The sequence below is a fragment of the Pavona decussata genome, unplaced genomic scaffold (genome assembly GCF_977016875.1).
Source record: "Pavona decussata unplaced genomic scaffold, jaPavDecu1.1 SCAFFOLD_391, whole genome shotgun sequence".
In the NCBI taxonomy this organism is placed as follows: Eukaryota; Metazoa; Cnidaria; class Anthozoa; order Scleractinia; family Agariciidae; genus Pavona; species Pavona decussata.
In genome coordinates this window covers 16,788-35,000 of record NW_028145763.1, presented here as the reverse complement: position 1 = coordinate 35,000, position 18,213 = coordinate 16,788, and the positions used below count along the sequence as shown (strand labels likewise).

The 18,213-nt window shown below is 39.8% G+C and overlaps 1 protein-coding gene across 1 annotated transcript in view; it reads left to right on the top strand.

The window, feature by feature from the left end:
• LOC146451204 (cartilage oligomeric matrix protein-like) overlaps positions 1 to 7,639 on the top strand; it is a 31,372-nt gene extending 23,733 nt beyond the window's left edge. The window contains exons 17-25 of the mRNA XM_085099283.1: positions 1,636 to 1,721; positions 2,290 to 2,385; positions 2,595 to 2,773; positions 3,497 to 3,545; positions 3,987 to 4,183; positions 5,844 to 5,918; positions 6,077 to 6,174; positions 6,948 to 7,090; positions 7,319 to 7,639. Coding sequence (XP_084955409.1) covers positions 1,636 to 1,721; positions 2,290 to 2,385; positions 2,595 to 2,773; positions 3,497 to 3,545; positions 3,987 to 4,183; positions 5,844 to 5,918; positions 6,077 to 6,174; positions 6,948 to 7,090; positions 7,319 to 7,332 — 937 coding nt within the window. The 3' untranslated portion in view covers positions 7,333 to 7,639. The remainder of the gene's footprint in view (positions 1 to 1,635; positions 1,722 to 2,289; positions 2,386 to 2,594; positions 2,774 to 3,496; positions 3,546 to 3,986; positions 4,184 to 5,843; positions 5,919 to 6,076; positions 6,175 to 6,947; positions 7,091 to 7,318) is intronic.
• Positions 7,640 to 18,213: the final 10,574 nt, after the last annotated feature.

Here is an 18,213-nt window from a genome sequence, read left to right as displayed (position 1 = left end):
CAAACAAACCCAGGAAACATGGGCGGCTTATGTGGTTGCGTAAAACGATCAGTGAAGCGCTTTTATTTTGTCCTCTTTATTCACCACTGTAAAACAGTCATAAATGCGGATCAAAAGTCGTCCTTTTATCCCCCTATCAATGATATATTGTACCAAAAATATCTAAAGAAGAGATAATGCCATTGCGACAATTAACCGAAGTTACAAAAACAAACAAACAAACAAACAAAAAGCGCGTGTATCACATTTAAAACTACATCCGGTCAGCAGTTTTGCTACTCGCATTTCCGGTCTACATACGTTTGGTCGTAAACAGGTCGTAAACAACGATTTCTTCGCTTCTCAACCATGCACCACGGAATTTACGGCTCGATTTAGCCAAAGACTTTATTCAGAATCGTCGCAGACATGCATTTGCTCAGCTGTGATCTTGATGCATCTATTTAACTTCCTGGATGGATTGTATTGATGAATTATTTCGATACTCGACGCACGACTGTGTTTGACCTGTTCGACTGTTCTTTATTCGGGTTAATGCATCATCATCTTTGGTCTAAAAGTAGATGTTCGGCAAGGCTAGGCAGTTAGATTTTTCCTTTCCGCTAGAGTCTGTGCAAGATTTGGTCAAGAAAATGGAGCGAGCGAACTGAGGAGAGACCCATCCTATACGACAAAAGCATCTTGAAGAAATTCCCAAAAGTTGCAAGGTGGGCTTTGTTTTAATTTATATTTCATCAAATTCGTTGGCCAAAACCTAATCAATCAAATGTAGATAACAGATAAGATTAATGAAAAAAACTTTGAAGCTGATATTCTCTATCTAAAGCCTGTTTGAACCAAATACTGGAGACCTCAACATTTCCAATTTTGCAATTTTTTGCAACTTGCCTCGGATGTCTTCAACACCCATGGCCAGAATATAATTTTCCCCAAATAGATTTTATAACATTTATAAACTTCAATATCTATGTAAGCCCTGCTGCTAATTTGGTTTATGTGGAAAGAGTACTTTTGGAGAAATAACGAATATGGTTGTGCTTGTTTTTCCTTCTTGTCAAAATGGCTGACAGGCAACATAGTAATACGAACATTGTCTTCTTGATTATAGAACCCAAAATACTCTAACAGCAAATTTTATAAACTGGGAGAGTGGTTCTACCATCTGTATGAATTTCATTTGAATTGGTTCACATGTAGTCGAGAACCAGACTCGTTTATTTTTACTATTTGAGAGTGAATTTTTCGGTCAAAACATAGACCTCAGGCCGACGTGATCAAGTGCGGTTTCCATGGCAACGACGCACCTGCCGATCCAAATATGGCTGTTTTTGTTCATCCCTCCAGGTAACCTACCTCCACACAAAAAATGAAGGGGGGTTAAAAATTTTCATTTCCAACTTTGCTTCACTTTCCTGGAGAATTGCTCTTAACTACGCTTTCCTTCACAGCAACTTGATTTAAGCAAGTGCGTTAGAAGTCGCTCCCGAGACCTTCCATGCGAAGATCGAAAGCTCTATCCACTGATCGAGCTACTGGAAGACTCATAGCAAGCTAGGTCGTTTTCTTGAAACGTGTTATGCATGCCTGCAAGAATCAGCAATACCGAAAGAGTCAAGTGTTTTCAATTTTTTGCAGTGACAATGATGGAATAGAAGATAAATTCGACAACTGCTTGAGTCAACCGAACCCGGATCAACTCGATACGGATCGGGATGGAAGAGGTATGTCTATACTCTCCATGAATGCACATTCATTCATTCATTCATTCCTTCCTTCCTTCCTTCCTTCCTTCCTTCCTTCCTTCCTTCCTTCCTTCCTTCCTTCCTTCCTTCCTTCCTTCCTTCCTTCCTTCCTTCCTTCCTTTCTTCCTTCCTTCATTCATTCATTTGTTCGTTCGTTCGTTCATTCATTCATTCAACCACTCATCCATTCGTTTGTTCGTTCATTCATTCTTTCATTCCTTCATTAGTTCGTTCGTTAGTTCGTTAGTTCGTTCGTTCGTTCGTTCGTTCGTTCGTTCGTTCATTCATTCCCTCATTCGTTCGTTCGTTCGTTCGTTCGTTCGTTCATTCATTCATTCATTCCTTCATTCGTTCGTTCGTTCGTTCGTTCGTTTGCTCGTTCATTCATTCGCTACAACAAATGAATAAGTCTATCCGAAGGCCTAATGTATCTTGTTTCATTTTGTCATTCTGCTCTTATTAGGTAAGAGCCGTTCAACGTGATGGCAGCACGGTACGATCGATACCGTACATATTAATGGACTGTTTCCTTTTCTTTTGTTTGTAGGTGATCCGTGTGATAGCGATGATGATGGGGACGGTGTTGCTGATTTCAGAGACAACTGCAGACTGGTGTTTAATGTCGATCAAAAGCAAACCATGAGTAAGTGCAACCCGTATTGCCTCTCCCTGTTGGGAAGAGCTCTAGCTTCGAGAATGATGAGACTTTCAAAAAGCCCATCACAATAACCAATCTCGCAAAATTTTCGCCGAATTTTATAGCATTATGGTCAACTGAAAGATTAACAATAGACGAGATTAGGTACCAGCATGATAACTTCACTAAGCCTAATACCTTTGGTATTTCTTTAGGCGATACAAGCGGTGACGCATGCGTAGATGACTTTGACGGCGACGGGGTCCCAGACAAGGAAGACGTGTGTCCTACAAACCCCAAAATAACGAAAACCGGCTTCTTAGAATACAAGACGCTGATTTTTGACTCGTCTGGAAGCATTCAGGACAAACCTTTTTGGAAAGTTAACAAAAAGGTAAATACATAACGCCATACAATTGAGAGGTTCCATTACACTGCTCCCTCCTTTTCTGAATTTCATACCGGTAACTCATTTACGTTCATTTGCCTTAAGTAATAAATAAACATTCTTGTTCTTCTTGTCCTCGATCTTCATTTGCAGATCACATCATTAAGTGACTGTACCAGTATAGGCACGCACCCGTTGGGAACCTATTTTCTTTCTTGGTGGTCTATGTTCGTCCCAAACTGACTACATTTTTACTGGTTAATAGACCGAGATAAGCACACTTTTGCCATAATTCTCTCTATTGATAAATGCTTGTTTCTATTTGAAAAAGGTTGTTTAAAGTGGCCGATCTCGGGAAGTACCCTGCTAGCAGAGTCACCGTGTTCTTTACTAGATGAGTCGAAAGAGTCGCCTTCCTCTTTCCCGACTTATCTAGGAAATACCGAAACGAATCTAGTAGCTAGGTAACTCTGGGAGGGACCAGGGCTCCCGCTTCATTCTCATATGAAAAAAAAAAAACGCCCGAACAAAATTGCACTCCGAGCCCGCGGGTGCCTACTCTGCACGAAGTTCAGGATCCACCAGTGGTTTTCTTTTTTCTGTATGTCAGCCGGGATGAAGTCGATCCTGGCGGAATCTGTTTGCCGGTTGAGTACTGGGAGAGTATTCAGTAAAACGACGGTGCTTGGCATTCGCTACCAGAACATTTTACTTCCTTTTGTGTTATAGGGCGATGAAATCCAACAAGTTGTGAACAGCATTGCCACAATCTTCATAGGTAATTTTCACTAACTTACCTTTAAAGATCTTTTTCTCTTTTTGTATTTGTCCCGCGAACTCACCCCTGGTGCTAATTCCTGTTCCTATAGAGTAGCTGAAAAAAAAAACGTGTGTTTCCTTTCTTGCGCTTAAACTTGAGACACGCATATGTCAAGTCAGGACAAGAGCAATATGGTAGTAAGCGCAAACAAAATGTAAAATTGTATCTGTTCATGCATGTGCATTCTAGCAGTACCTGTGTCCACCGGGGTTATTCATATACTTGTGCTTATACTTATGCGGCTTCTGAAAATTTTCTTTTTGTTCATTTGCGGCTAAATTCGCCGAAACGCAGCTGTCGTTACTCAATTTTTCCAGACTTGCGTGACATGTCAAACGGCAGAGTAGTCACGAAGATGCTCTGCAACTTGCTCACAGTTTCTTTATCTATGGTCCTTAGGAAATCAGGTGTACCACGATGTGGAATACAGCGGAACGTTTTTTGTTAACACGCGCTCTGATGACGACATCATTGGCATTGTATTTGGCTATCAGAGCCCAACAAAATTCTTTATTGCCTCATGGAAGCAGTCAAAACAAGTCTACTGGGACAGCAGTCCATTCAGAGCCACAGCAGAGGCCGCCGTTAACATAAAGGTAACCTACAGTTTTTCCCGCCTTTTGATTGGTGCTTTCTAAGTATGCGCCTTCGAGTTATCCAAGAGTCTCGCTTTTCCTGACGAGGTTCAGTCCTGGAGCTTTGTAGGGTGGGGTGGGGGATGTCCTGAAATACGACTTTTATTAAAAAACCAGAATGGATAAATGCAGTGTACGCAGAATAAGAAATAGATTTTTCTTTAATTTTGTTTCCGATAATACGGGGCCCATGTATATTAAAATGCCACCGAAGACACTACCCAGGGCAATGCTTAGTAGGAAACTATGAGGTTCCCTTCCAGCACTTAAAGATACACTACATAGTTCAATCTCAGCATTCTCAGTCCCATGCGTTGCGTAGGCTGGTTTAAAAGCCTTAGGGCGTTTCCTTCTGTCAGAACTAACGAGCCATGGCGATGGGTTTGAAACTTGAATGGGAAATTTTAAAGGGTATGTTCAGCAAATTCTTCAAAATGGCGCAGTCTTAAAATGATTTTGAAGGAATATGAAGTATGTAGTCTTTCCTTTAAACTGGTACGGTCAGAGTGCGAAATAACTGGTCTGGCCAGCTAGTTTTGATAAATAGAGAGCGCCCTTAAAGGGATACTCTAGACCCCAAAACAACTTTCGCTTAAAAGGTAGCATTTGGACTATAATAAAGGGTAACCGGCACAAAAAGTACAAAAGAAAAAAGTAAAAGTCCGAAAATTGCCCGAGAAAGGCGAAATTTTCCCCGTTTTCAAGACCGGAAGTAAAAATCGTCTTTAGTAGAGCACGTGACCGATGACGTAGAATGAAGAACCGCTCTTGTTTACAACACTGAAGACAATATGGATTCTGGGAATTAGCGCAGTTCTTTTGCTTGTTTTTCTTCTGAACAAAATAGTACAATCGAAATTGCCGACAGAGCTACGTTAGCAGAGCTATGAGGGCACTCTGTCGTATTTGTTTAGCGGTGCAACAGCGAAGTAAACTCGGTTACGAACTCTACAAAACGAGTGCGAAGAGGTGTTTAAGAGCGGATTGGTAAGCGACCAGTTATGCATTCCATCGCAAATTTTGGCGAGTTCTTCTTTCTACGTCATTTCCGGTTTTCGCCCCAAGCGCTTCTTCGAATCCCATGGCGAGAAACTTTTCGTTTTTCTAGGCAAAATAGCGGAGATCGAACTCCAATTTTCGTAAATATCTTTTATTTGGGTCATAAGCTTTCTGAATTTGGAAACTTGTTTTGGTGTCTAGAGTATCCCTTTAAAGAAGCGTACTCTGATTGGTTGAAAGTGGTGTTTCTGCTACTTTGGGGGTGGAGGGGTGGAGGTTACTCTTAACCAGTCTCCCACATCCGCTCTACTTGTCCTCATTCCCTCGCTTCTTGTTTTACTAACAAAAAACGTTTAGGCTAAACTCCAAGGAGACGCGAGAACTTTCATGTGCTTTATTTTCTTAAAGGATATCAAAATATCTTATCTATATGTTTTATACTGTCAAATATATTATCAATAATTTATTAATAGAAACACTCATGCAAGTGTAGAAGAAATCACGTTTTTTTTCCGTTTTTCTTCAACTCAGTGGAAACACGGAAAATATCATCTGTTTCTGAGATTAATTTATCAACTTTAATTTAATGTTTAATTCAATCAGAATTTACTTTATTTTCCAGAAAATTCATTCTTCCAGTGGTTCATTGGCAATGCTTCGTAATGTTTTGTGGCACACAGGAGACACCGCAAATGAGGTTATTTAATAGTTTGTCAATTCTTTATTTCCTCGCCATTGTTTTCTAATTATTTAGTAAGTCGAACTTTATGTTGTGATTGCGCGAATGGACCAAAAAAGTACCAAATACAAAATGTTTTTTCGCTCGAGCTGATGAAACTCGTACTTTATTAACAGGCGACACTTCTGTGGAAAGATCAAAAAGGACGAGGATGGCAGGATAAAACAGCTTATAGATGGCGGCTGGTTTATTTACCCTTCAAAACGACTATGAGGTAATAAGCCTGTGGTATATGACATGGGACCGTACGCAACCACTACGGCAACGCCAACTTCACTTCAAAACATTATTCATGATCTACTTTGAGATTATTGCAACCCGTTCAACTTGTGCAGTGTGACCAAATTTCCCGGAGCATACCTTTGGTAGCAACATCGTTTGAGCTCGGAAAAAGAGAGAATTTTTCGCCGTCGTATGCCATATTCTCCCGAAAATATTTCACGTTGTTGTTTGGCAGAGGATTTCAAACAAATGCGCTTATATTTATTCTCAATAACTAGCCTGCAATTCAGGCGTTCTCAGTTGGCGGCGCGAGTACCAGAATCTCGGTTAATTGTAGCCGTTATGTTTGATCTTCAACATCTTGGGGAGCTGGGGAAAGGGGGTTGGGAAAAAGAGTGTTTTTCTTCTCCCCCTCCCGTCTCCTATTTTCCTTTTTTTTTTAGCCCAATAACCACCGATTGTTCGCACTTGCTACTCTCCCAAATCTTCCCCTCCTTTTAAAATCTAAGATGGCGGCTATAGGGCTCTCCCAAAATATTGCGCCTGCATTCCAGGTTAATTTATAACGCATGCACATTGTTTATTAAACCTTGTTTTCTTGAAGTTCTCGTTGCCGTCAACATCGTGTTTGGGTAAGATCTCTGGTGATCTGAATCCTCTCCGGCTGCAGTATGGGATAAATTTTCTGGCATAAAAACGTGATTAGGTAGGGTACCCGTGGTGAATATTAGTAAAATTGTATGTATTCGTATTCACAATATTTAGGTTACAAATTTGGCAAAAATACAACGAGCAGATGATTGACAGTGGAGAGATCAAAGATCCCGACATTGGAGGCGGGAAACTGGGACTCATGTGCTTCTCACAAGAAAAAGTTATTTGGTCAGCGGTTTCAGCCCGGTGTCTTGGTAAGTGCAAGACAGTCTTCTCACTGTCCTCTCCCTCCCCCTATTGTGTACAATAGACGATAAGCACGTTTGTATTTTGTATTAAATTAGCATTAGGTTACTATAGCTATGTAACCATTTTAGTTTAAAAACTGAAGTGTAAAGTAGCGTGTATTTAACAGTGACACCCCATCCGTGCTTCCCGTGCAATTGAACCATCTTTTTGTTTTTGTTTTCTTTTTATTTCAGATCCCTTTGATTGAAAACTGGCTTCGTTTATTGAGAAGCTGTTGTAACCAACGTTGGAATTGTACCACCACGAAAACCTATATAGACATGCAAAGGACAAACATTCTCTTATAGTAAGCAGATTCTCACTGGTTATACACCAAACAACAAAACGTCTGTCTCGTCATTGGCCAATATGGGTCACGTGGTACACGTCTTCTGTTCCGATAGTTGCCAGTTAACATTCGTGCAATGCCCTAGCGGATAGTCTTAACAAAAAAAGGCCATTGCGGATCCTTTTTTTTTCTCACCCGATCGAATAAAATTACTACATGAAACGTTTTCAGGATGTGAAAATTGAAGAACCGTCCTTTCTCCCCCGGTGTGTTTAACCTATTTCACCTCGTTTTTTAATTGAATCAGCTAAGATGTACGTTACAGCCGAATTAAAATTCAGCACCCTTAGGGGGGGAGGGGGGATACCCGAAAAGGCTGACCCCCGGTCCGTGGACCCCTCCACCTGAACGGGTCCACTTCATGGACTGGTCCATGGACTACCCCCCACTGACCCCCTTTACGGACCACCCTATTAAAAAAAAAAAAAAAAAGAAAGAAAAAAAAAAACCCGAAGAAACAAAAAAACAAAAACAAAACATTTTACTTACCGCAAGCGGAGGTGGTGACAAGTCCACTCGTGCGATATTTAGAGCGTGGTATTTCGTAAAATTTGAATGCACTGGTTCAAGCTCAGTCACATGGTATATGCATGGCAAAATTGTATTTCTTCGTCATAGAACATGAACCGAAGAAGCGAGTGTGGTTTAAAACTGGATGATAAAAGTACTGTTTGTTTTCTGTTCTTCCCCGCCATTTTGTTCGGGCTATTCTCCCGCGGGTTCATGAAACTTGTCTCAGGCGCTTCACAAAATTACAAAGCGACCGCTTTTGTCGCTCGATGCAGGTACTAGGTGCAGTCATGGATAACATGTATTTACTGTTTGAATGTTCATCACTTTTAATCTTTTGTTTTTGATGACATCTGTGTCTCTCTTCAACTAAAGAGATTTTAAACATATTTTTCATAGAACAAATATTTTTGTCACCCACTTTTAAAACAGACGTTTCTTCGGTTCATTTTCTACAACGAACAAATACCATTTTGCCATGTGTATACCATGTGGCTATCCAGAGCCCACTAAATTTACGAAATACCACGCCCTAAATATCGCACGAGTGGACTTGTCACCTCCTCCGCTTGCGTTAAGTCAATGTTTTGTTTTTGTTTTTCTTTAAATGGGGTGTTTCGTTGAGGGGTCAGTAGGGAGTAGTCTATGGACCTGGTCAGGTGGAGGGGTCCACGGACCGGGAGTCAGTCTTTTCGGGTTACCCCTACAGTTACGTTTAGAATAATTAATACCTGATTTCTACCTCGCAAATCAGTCCCTTTTTACTCACCTATTTCCTTCGTTTAGAACAGTTAATAATTGAAGACATTTCCCTGCATTCAATAACGAAGATTAAAGACAATCGCTGGCTTTTCCTGTTCATAAAAACACTTCTTACGTCGCAACGATATTTGCCATGCCGCCATGTTTGTCCTCTAAATCGTAAATACTTCAAATATGGTTATTATAATGTACCGAGATATAATTCTTTACTTGCTATTTCACTTACTTGTTAAATTCTTTGAGTGTCTTGGGTTTCTTGGCCTACTTCAGTTACTGGCCCTGCTTGATTGACTTCGTCTGCTTGAGTTACTTGACTTACTTGGGTGTCTTGAGTAACTTGGCTTACTTGAGTGACTTAACGTTCCTCGTTTTAGTAACATTCTTAGCAGACAGCCTCAAATTTCTTTTTTTTTTTAATTTAGTATAGCTTTATTTTAATACTACATAACACACATAACACATACATCTCATAATACACTATCCTTATTACACTTTTTGAAGTACAAAACTAATTGACATAAACCCTCAACTCCCACAATCCCCCCCCCCCCCCCCCCGCACTCCTTGCTCAAAATAAATGATAAAAAAAAGAGTTGTTACAACGATTCAAAAATCGCCCACATTTCTCGGGCGGATTGGATATATAAAAACATTTTAAACCTGCACAAGACAAACAAAAGGTAACTGCGTGAGAAAGGACAATAGGACTTATCACATATTAAACATCTCCAAGTGATCCGAAAGATCAAAATCAAGACAACATAAACAGGACTAAAAGAACACTGGAGCCTCAAATTTCTTGTTTGTGCTTCTAAAAAGTCCTTTTCCGTTCTTGACTAAAATTGTCTTGTCTGTTCTTTACACGCTCATGAAGCGGCCACTCAGGCTCCTTTTTGTGAATTGTACATGTTCGTTAATTAGGTGTAGTGACTCCAGCCTCCAATTTCTTGTTTGTGCTCCTAAAAAGTCCTTTTCCGTTCTTGACTAAAATTGTCTTGTCTGTTCTTTACACGCTCATGAAGCGGCCACCCAGGCTCCTTCTTGTGAATTGTACAAGTTCGTTAATTAGGTGTAGTGGCTCTGAGGTCCAGTATACATCGACAAGGAAGAGTTATACACCTTCGGTATCTATGATGCCGCTTGGTCTACGGCTGGCATAATCAAGCATGCATATGTCTGGATTCGGGTGGCTTGGAGTTCGGGAATCAGAATGATTTCTGCAAAGAGATGTTCCACGTCACGGCAATGTCGTATACTTTGGAAAGCAGATATCCTCTACAATATCGCGCAAGCCGTTTTCACACGGAAACCACTTTGTTTTCTGAAATGACAAATAACGCATTTTGAAAACTTCCCTTGTAGTTTTTTAAATGCTAGATCTTATGGACACCGTCGCCCTGTCAAAATAATAATAATTATACATATACATGTATTTTTATAGCGGGAAATGCACTTAGCTACCAAAAGCTAGTTTACAGGCATTTCACTCAGAAATAATGGTAAACAAATAATAATCAAATTAAACATAACATATTTTGTACCAAAAAATGCAGCTTTGCATTGTCTTTAATTTCATTAAGTCCGCACCTTCTTTGAGAACTTTCAAATCCACCTTCCAAAACTTGTTGGACGCTTGCCTTCAGTTGCCTTCCTTGATGTTTCTTCTTCAGTTGAAATAGTTCCAAAAGGGCCTCAATTTCTCCCCGAGAAACTTTTAAGCTTCAGTTTAATCTAATGGCACGAATGCTTTGCTTATATCTGACGTTAAGACACCTACAACTCTTTTACAGTATATGTCTTTTTTCCAGTTCTCTATGATAAGTCGTAGAATCCATTGTTCTTCCTATAACCTGAGAGGGCGTGGCCCAGTTTTGTTTCCATATACTCAGTTTTTTGCTTGCTCAAAAGTTTTTCGTCATCCTTGCCCCAAGCCGGTGGTACCGTGACCGGTCTCAAGCCGGTCTCAAGTTTCTGACTTCTCGCATGTCATCGTTCTTGATTACAGGTATCCAACCCCTCGTTTCCAAGGTGTTATCCATTCTCCTTGCGGTATACTAGAATTGAAAATCGTTGTTAAGTACTTTAATCATATTGTAAGTTGATCGAAATAGAGACAATCTATTTGTAGGATGGTATTGTAGAGTTAAAAGTGCTACTTGAAATGTTAAACACAATACGCGATATTTTATTCAGTTGAGTTGCCATTTTCGATTGGCCGCTGCTTTCGGGTGGGCCGTTATTTTTTGGGGGGGGCGAGGGGGTCAATGGGAAGATTAAAAATTAAGGTTACTTTCGGAATTCTACGTATAGATCATTACAGATTAAGTAGCATTCGCTCTCGACAAGTTTTTCGCTCTGCCTATGTGTAGTTGACACTTTCGAGTTTGGACAGATCTTGGTTTGAAAGTGAGTGATTATTGTTAGATTGGAAACGACACCAGCGAATCCATCTAACGGAATGTTATGGCTCATGTTACATAGACATGTCCATCTCACTGAAATCGCCTCAACTAAGTTCCCATGGAGTTTCACTTGTAAATTGGTTCCCGCCCCTCCCAATTTATAGGCAGAATTCACGTCCAAGACAGAGTCGGGCGGACACCCTATATGGAGTTCTGGCAACCAGCAACTAATGAACTCCGATCCGGTCTTTCAAAAAGAAAGGCGCGGAAAAATGCCTGCATTAAATCACGTTCCTTTATTCCATATTTTTCATCATTAATTTAAGTCGTTTCTTCAGTGTTCACTTTCCGCCTTTTGTCATTATAATTATTCGCTTGTTTCAGTCAATCGTGATACCTGCCATCATATCTACTTACTATGCTGCCATTCCAGTGACAAGGTTCCTGCCTTCTTTTGCAAACTGTCGCCGAATCATCGTGCGATACGTTTATTTTGCATAAATTTGTTAATGGTTACAATTCCAATAAAAAGAAAATAGCTTTGGTTTTAGGCATGTGCAAAGAATAAAGTCTATAGCAAATTATATATTTAAATTAAGCAGTATTCGGATTGACAAGTTACTCATTTTGCCACAAGGCGACCATGTTGCATAATCGAGGTCTGTCGAGAAGACCTATTAAGAGCGCCTTTTTTTCATGACCGAGTGAGTGATGGCACAGGGTTCAAAAATTGACTACCCTCATATTTTGCTCAGACATACTCTATGATGAGTTAATAAACGTGGTGTATTTCTTATGTTCAGCTCTGCTTTTGTTTTCCAAAAAATTACCAATAACTGTAACGGGCGCCGACCGTCACAAAATGGCGGAAATTAGTGCGTCGAGTAACAACACAAGAACTTCGCTCGTGTAAAGGGCAAAAGGAAGCACGGTTTTTTCAAATTGGTATATTTGTGTAAGAGTCATTGGCAAATGATTCAAGTCTAAAACCAGGATTGTTTACTTAACTGGGAATGCACGGCACGAGTTTGAAAATCACCAATATTTCACTGTTTAAAAATCTCATTTTGGAGCAGTTTTTCAATAAACATTTTTCCCATGCGGTATAACTCAGAAGCGCTTGAGATTAGGGTTGTGATTAGTGGAAACAGTCTTCTTTACAAGGATATAAAAAATAGTCTGGGGCTTTTAACTTCTGCACGAAAAAACCATGCTCTCTGTCGAGAAAATCACAAACTCCACTTGTCAACAAACACAAAAATAATCGAATTAGTCTCTGTTAACGAAGCCAATATTCCAAGCAAATCTTAGTGCTTAGCACCTATTTGATTAGAAGGTCAACATTACAAGTTTACCTTGCTAAACTAGTGGCTGTAGATTGGTTTTCATTCCTACTTTCTCTTCAAAATTACCATCTTCCCTCTGACAGCGAGTTTACGAAATCAACTGAACGATACCCGGGTGGCTCTTGTACAAACATCGGCGCTATTCTTCGCAGTTTCAAATACACCATATCTGCTATCTTTCTCTAACGTATAACTGAGCTTGTTTCATCGTAAAAAAATGACCATTGAGCGAGATTTTCGATTACTGAGCGACACTGTCGTTTTGACTTCTTCAATCCATGCATATCATTTGTATGTCACGCAATGACATATCACACTCCTTACAAGGAAGGCTTGGTTACCAATATTCCTTTCAGGTGTTACACAAGTTTTGCGGATAAGGAAATAATTTTGGTTTGTTAAAAAAGACACTCTGTGATCTAAAATTCTTAAAGCAAATGGAAAAAACGCCAAAAAGAACGAGATAGGTTAAGGAAGATAGAACCACCGACCGACAGACAAGCAGCCCGAACGATAGAAAGAAAAAAAGAAAGAAAGAAAGAAAACGAACTTGTAGGCAAACAAAGGAAGAAATGAAGGAAATAAACAAATGTAAAATTTAGAAGAAGGAAAGTAGTAATAAAATAATGGGAAGGGAAAAGCGGGAGCGCTTAACACTAAAGAAAACCAAATTTTTTAAGGTGAACCAATCCTAATGATATAATGACCATCGCGTCATTCAAAATTTTTAAACAAACAGATGATCGCGCATCCACGTTGTCCTTCCGGATAACACATGAAATGGATATCAATTGCTTTTTTCAGAGGTCAGCTGGGGGACAGTGCTCCCAAGGTAAACGAAGACGAGCAAAAGAAAAAAAGTGCCCTTATCCTCCCGTTGCTTTCATGTGGAAAAAGCATCTCAGCACACACACAGTCTGTCGGCGTAAGTGATGTTGAGTCGGAGATCAAATTAATTTTTGCAGGGGCTTCAATTTTCACTGCACCTTGCGACATTTCGGGCATGACCATCTGTCCAGTTCATCCCTCCTCTTTGGGCTTTGGGTGGTGGAGAGGTTCCCAACGATACCTTATCGAGCTACGCCAAAGGGAAATCGCGCAAGGCTGACCGCGGTATTAACAAGGCGCTTTCGGAGACTATCTTAGACGTACCAGAGCCAACAGGTACAAATTTTCCCGTAAGGCAACGTACTTTTGCTAATTCATGTTAGGGGAAGGTCAATATGAAATTTAAAAGTTGTGTCTTATTTTCAAACTGAGCGAAAAGCCGTAAGTCGGAAAAAAAATTAACATATACTTGCAACAAGAAGCTCGCATTTTTAATAACTAGCCTGTTTTTGGTGTGCGATAATTTAATTATAATGTTTATCACGAACTTAAATTTCTTTCCGTAAATGAAACCAACATGCTTATTTGCTGGAAACCCAACTATAAATGCAACGCTTATGCTTTTATTATTATTATTATTATTATTATTATTATTATTATTATTATTATTATTATTATTATTATTATTATTATTATTATGGATACTTTTTATAGCCGTAGCTACTTATCTGTGAAGAACTCCGTTAAGTTCTCTCAAATAAACTGAACTCTGACAGTTACACAATTTTGTAGTCTCATTATATTCCCTCAGAAGCCCTTCAGACTAATCGCTGGTACTGAGAGTGGTCATATCCAGGGCTCATTAAAGTGGTTATTTTACATCTCCAAATTGGAGACGGAGCTGCCATAAAAATTTCAACGTGGCCATCCGAACCATTTGAGGGTCTAACCTTCTTCTCTAAATATTTCTGACCATGAGTATGGGTGCGGCCGTGGTTAGAACCCTGCGGTGCTTATTATTATTATTGAAACTTTTTGTTTTTTTTTTATTTTCAGGAGCACAGTTATCCTAATAATTATCGTTGCTTTGGGTAGGAATATGCCGTGACTGTAAATTGCAATTAATCCGGTATGGAACTGTGTAGCTAAAGCTAAGCCTAGCTGATGTTACAAAGGGCATTAAAAATGTTGTCCTCTAAAGGACATTTGTTTGTCTTTTAGCATGTCACTGACACATCAGTTCATCGCAAACAGCCTTACATGAAAAAGATTCAGTCACTTTGTTTAGGCTGCATCTGCCAGCAATAAGATTCGTTTTCCGGGCTCTTATCTGCTTTTTGCTTTAAGTATGTTCTTCATTGGCCTTACAAGCTGAGTGCTAAAAGCACTGGTGGAATTTATACCACTGTGAGGCTAACCTTCAGGCGACACTTACACCACCGGCCCGTGTTCCACTACCCGCCTTGAATAGCTTTCGCTAAACGCGGGTAGTGTACATCTGAATAATGTAAAAGATGATTTTAATAAATGGTTGATTTATTTGAGCGTAGCTTACATAAAGCGCGAACTTTCTTATCGTAAATAAGTAATTGTAATCATTTGACACCAGCCCCCCCCCCCCCCCCAGTGGTACCATTCTGTCCACTGCACATGCACGATGTACAAAGCATCTGCTTGTAAAACATTTGTACTAAAAAATCCCATCCTAAAAGATAAAAAGCTGGTAACAGATTTAGTACCATGTCAGCTAGGGGATTTTAAGCTTGAAGTCGGACGCAGACAAACTGCCGCGGAAGAAAAAAATTTGGTTGAAAAAAATCTTTGTTGGGTGTCCTGCGCCCTCGGTCTCATTGCGTGACAAACATCATCGTCTCATTCTACAGACGGTTCCTCTTGTGTGCGTCTTCGGGCTGCAAAATTTCTTCTTCTGCGACTATAGATAATCGCATCATCGTTCTTAATCGTACAATCGAGTTACCTTATTTGCTATAGCTGTGTGGAGACTCAAATATGGTTGAATCTGTCAGGAACTGTAATGTTTCATGCAGGAGTCATACGTATGGTTGTTGATTACTTGTGCTTTGGTAAACATGGTCGAAGGGAAGATAACAATTTTGAAGGGAGAGTGGCGATGAAAAGCAATCTACAGCCACAAGTTTTGCAAGGTAAACTTGTAATGTTGACTTTCAAATCAAATACGGTGCTAAGCACTAAGATTTGCTTGGAATATTGGCTTCGATAACAGACTCTAATTCGATTATTTGTGTTTGTTGACAGGTGGAGTTTGTGATTTTTCTCGACATAGAGCGTGTTTTTTCCGTGCAGAAGTAAAGAGCCCCAGACTAATTTTTATATCCTTAAAAAGAAGACTATTTCCACTAATCACAGCCTTAATCTCAAGCGCTTCTGAGTTATACCGCATGGGAAAAACGTTTATTGAAAAACTGCTCCAAAATGAGGTTTTTAAACAATGAAATATTGGTGATTTTTAAACTCTTGCCGTGCATTCCCAGTTAGGTAAACAATCCTGGTTTTAGACTTAAATCATTTGCCAATGTCTCTTACACAAATAAACCAATTTGAAAAAACCGTGCTTCCTTTTGCGCTTTACACGAGCGAAGTTCTTGTGTTGTTACTCGACGCACTAATTTCCGCCATTTTATGACAGTCGGCGCCCGTGACAGTTTTTGAAAATTTTCTTGAAAATACCGCCAGCTTTGAACAAAAAAAATATATCACGTTTGTTGGCTTATCATAGGGTATCTCTGAGTGAAATATGAAGATTTTGAATTTTTGAAGCATGTGCCACATTTTACTGATATTACGCGGTCTTCACAGACATTCTCTCTTAATTGATCTTCGACGACCACGTGAACACCCGAGTCATCAGTATTTCTTTTTTCGGTAGTGAACAGTAGAGACATTGCATTACCAAGTTTGAGGATGACAAAGAAGCTTCACTCCCGCAATCCAGTCGAAAGTTATCATACACAAACACACCGATAACCTGACGTGTTCCTGTCAATTACTTTACACAGAATTTGCGCCCGTAAGAGAGAAGAAATTGCCATCGGAATGGCCGGCTTTGGTTGTTTGATCTCCAAGACAGCTACTTACATACGACGGAATGTCTTCGAGAAGGCCACACATTGCGCTGTGGTTTTGATTCATTTATTTACCAAGCTGTTACCACGTGGCTATCAAGTAATATGCAAGTAATCAAGGTATGGTCTTGTTTACTAGCCTGCATGAATACGTCTCCTTTTTACTTAGTTGAACGTCCGCGCCCAGGCTCAGTAGTTAGTTATTTCAATTGTATTTTCACCATTCCCAAAACCATAAGATACCACAGTAAATTAAAGAAAGCTTCTATTAAATGTGGGGAAAATTGTACCATCAAGATGATAATCTGAATACCTCTCAAAAGAGAAAAAGCTAATATTTCCCCCACTTTTAGCTCTTAAACCCTATTTACATTCGTTTATCCTATACGTTGCAATGGAGTCAAGCGACTCTTTTCAGCGGAGCGTATATAATTTGCAATGCGATCATTTTTTTTTTTACCACGGATCTTTTTTGTTTCCCACGGGATCATTGCAGTTTTGGAGGGGGCAGGGATCATTTATATTTTACTGGAATCAGGGGTCAGAAAACATGGGGTGAAAAACGGGATCATTGAAGAAAAAAAATATACCTCGTTACGACCCAGCCATGGGCTACTCCAGGTGTCTTCATTTGTTAATGCCAAGAGCGTGGTGCACATTCGCAGGTTTAGCTTCCTTTAAAAGTTTCTTTTAACCCTTTCGCTGGCAAATTCCTTGGATTCCTTTTAGTTTTTGCAATGCACTTTAGTTACATTATATGACGGGCCCCCTAGAAATGGTTGCTGGTCGTGAATACCAAGGACTCAATTTTTTGTGACGTCGCAAACTTGAACCGTTGTTGTTTGGCTCGCGAGCACAAACATGTACTAATCGGTAATTAGTCGGTTTATAAGTGTGTTTTTGAGCCATTTTCCACTGCAGAAGCTCCTAGACTTGCATCATAAAGCTGGAATGGAGAGCAGAGGCAAACCTCTGAACGAATCCAGAGGTGAGAGATAATTTCATAGCGACTGGGAAGTCATTATTTTCGTATCGCGTAATGGCGGCTCACGAGTGAAGTTGTCTCTCTGGCCGTTCTGTGGATGGATCCTTGGACCTACCATGGCAATTTAAGCGAGATATAACTTAAAAACGAAACAATAGGCGAGCTATTTTGCCAGTAGGACCAGGTGGCTCGACACTTATAAAAAAACTACAAAACTAAAATAGCCGGACTCCCGTTTCGAAAAACTTTAGGAATTACCCACAATGCAACACAGGTAGCAAAGAGGTAATCACAGCCTTCAAAAGTGGCTCGAATTAAACCGTTCACCTGATATTTTCCCGCTGGAGAAAAAACAGACAAAATTCGACAAAAAAGATTAATCATGAGATAAAGGTTTGCTGTCAAAAGAGCATTTTGATTTTGAAGGAAATTTGCCCCCTGTCATTTTTAAGTACAAACAAAGCCCTGGCAAAATTTTTGAGTTTTTTTCAGTTTTGAGCCAAAAGTGACTTCATGCTTTTTGGGCTATTTCTTTATCCCTGTTCCCTTGGGAGGCCTAAGAAGTATCCCGGGAGACATTTTAGGACAAGATGAATCGATTGAGACCTTTTAAACCAATACTTTTTCTGGGTCCCAAAATTGAATTTTTTCAAAGGGGGGATGGGGGCAAAAAGTTCAAAAATGACCAAAATTTGAAAAAATTTTCAAGTCAGTTTTTTTCACTTGTCTAAGTCCCTAGAGACCTCAGGATCTTTAAGACATCAATTGGGAATCATTTTTAAGTACAAACAAAGCCCTGGCAA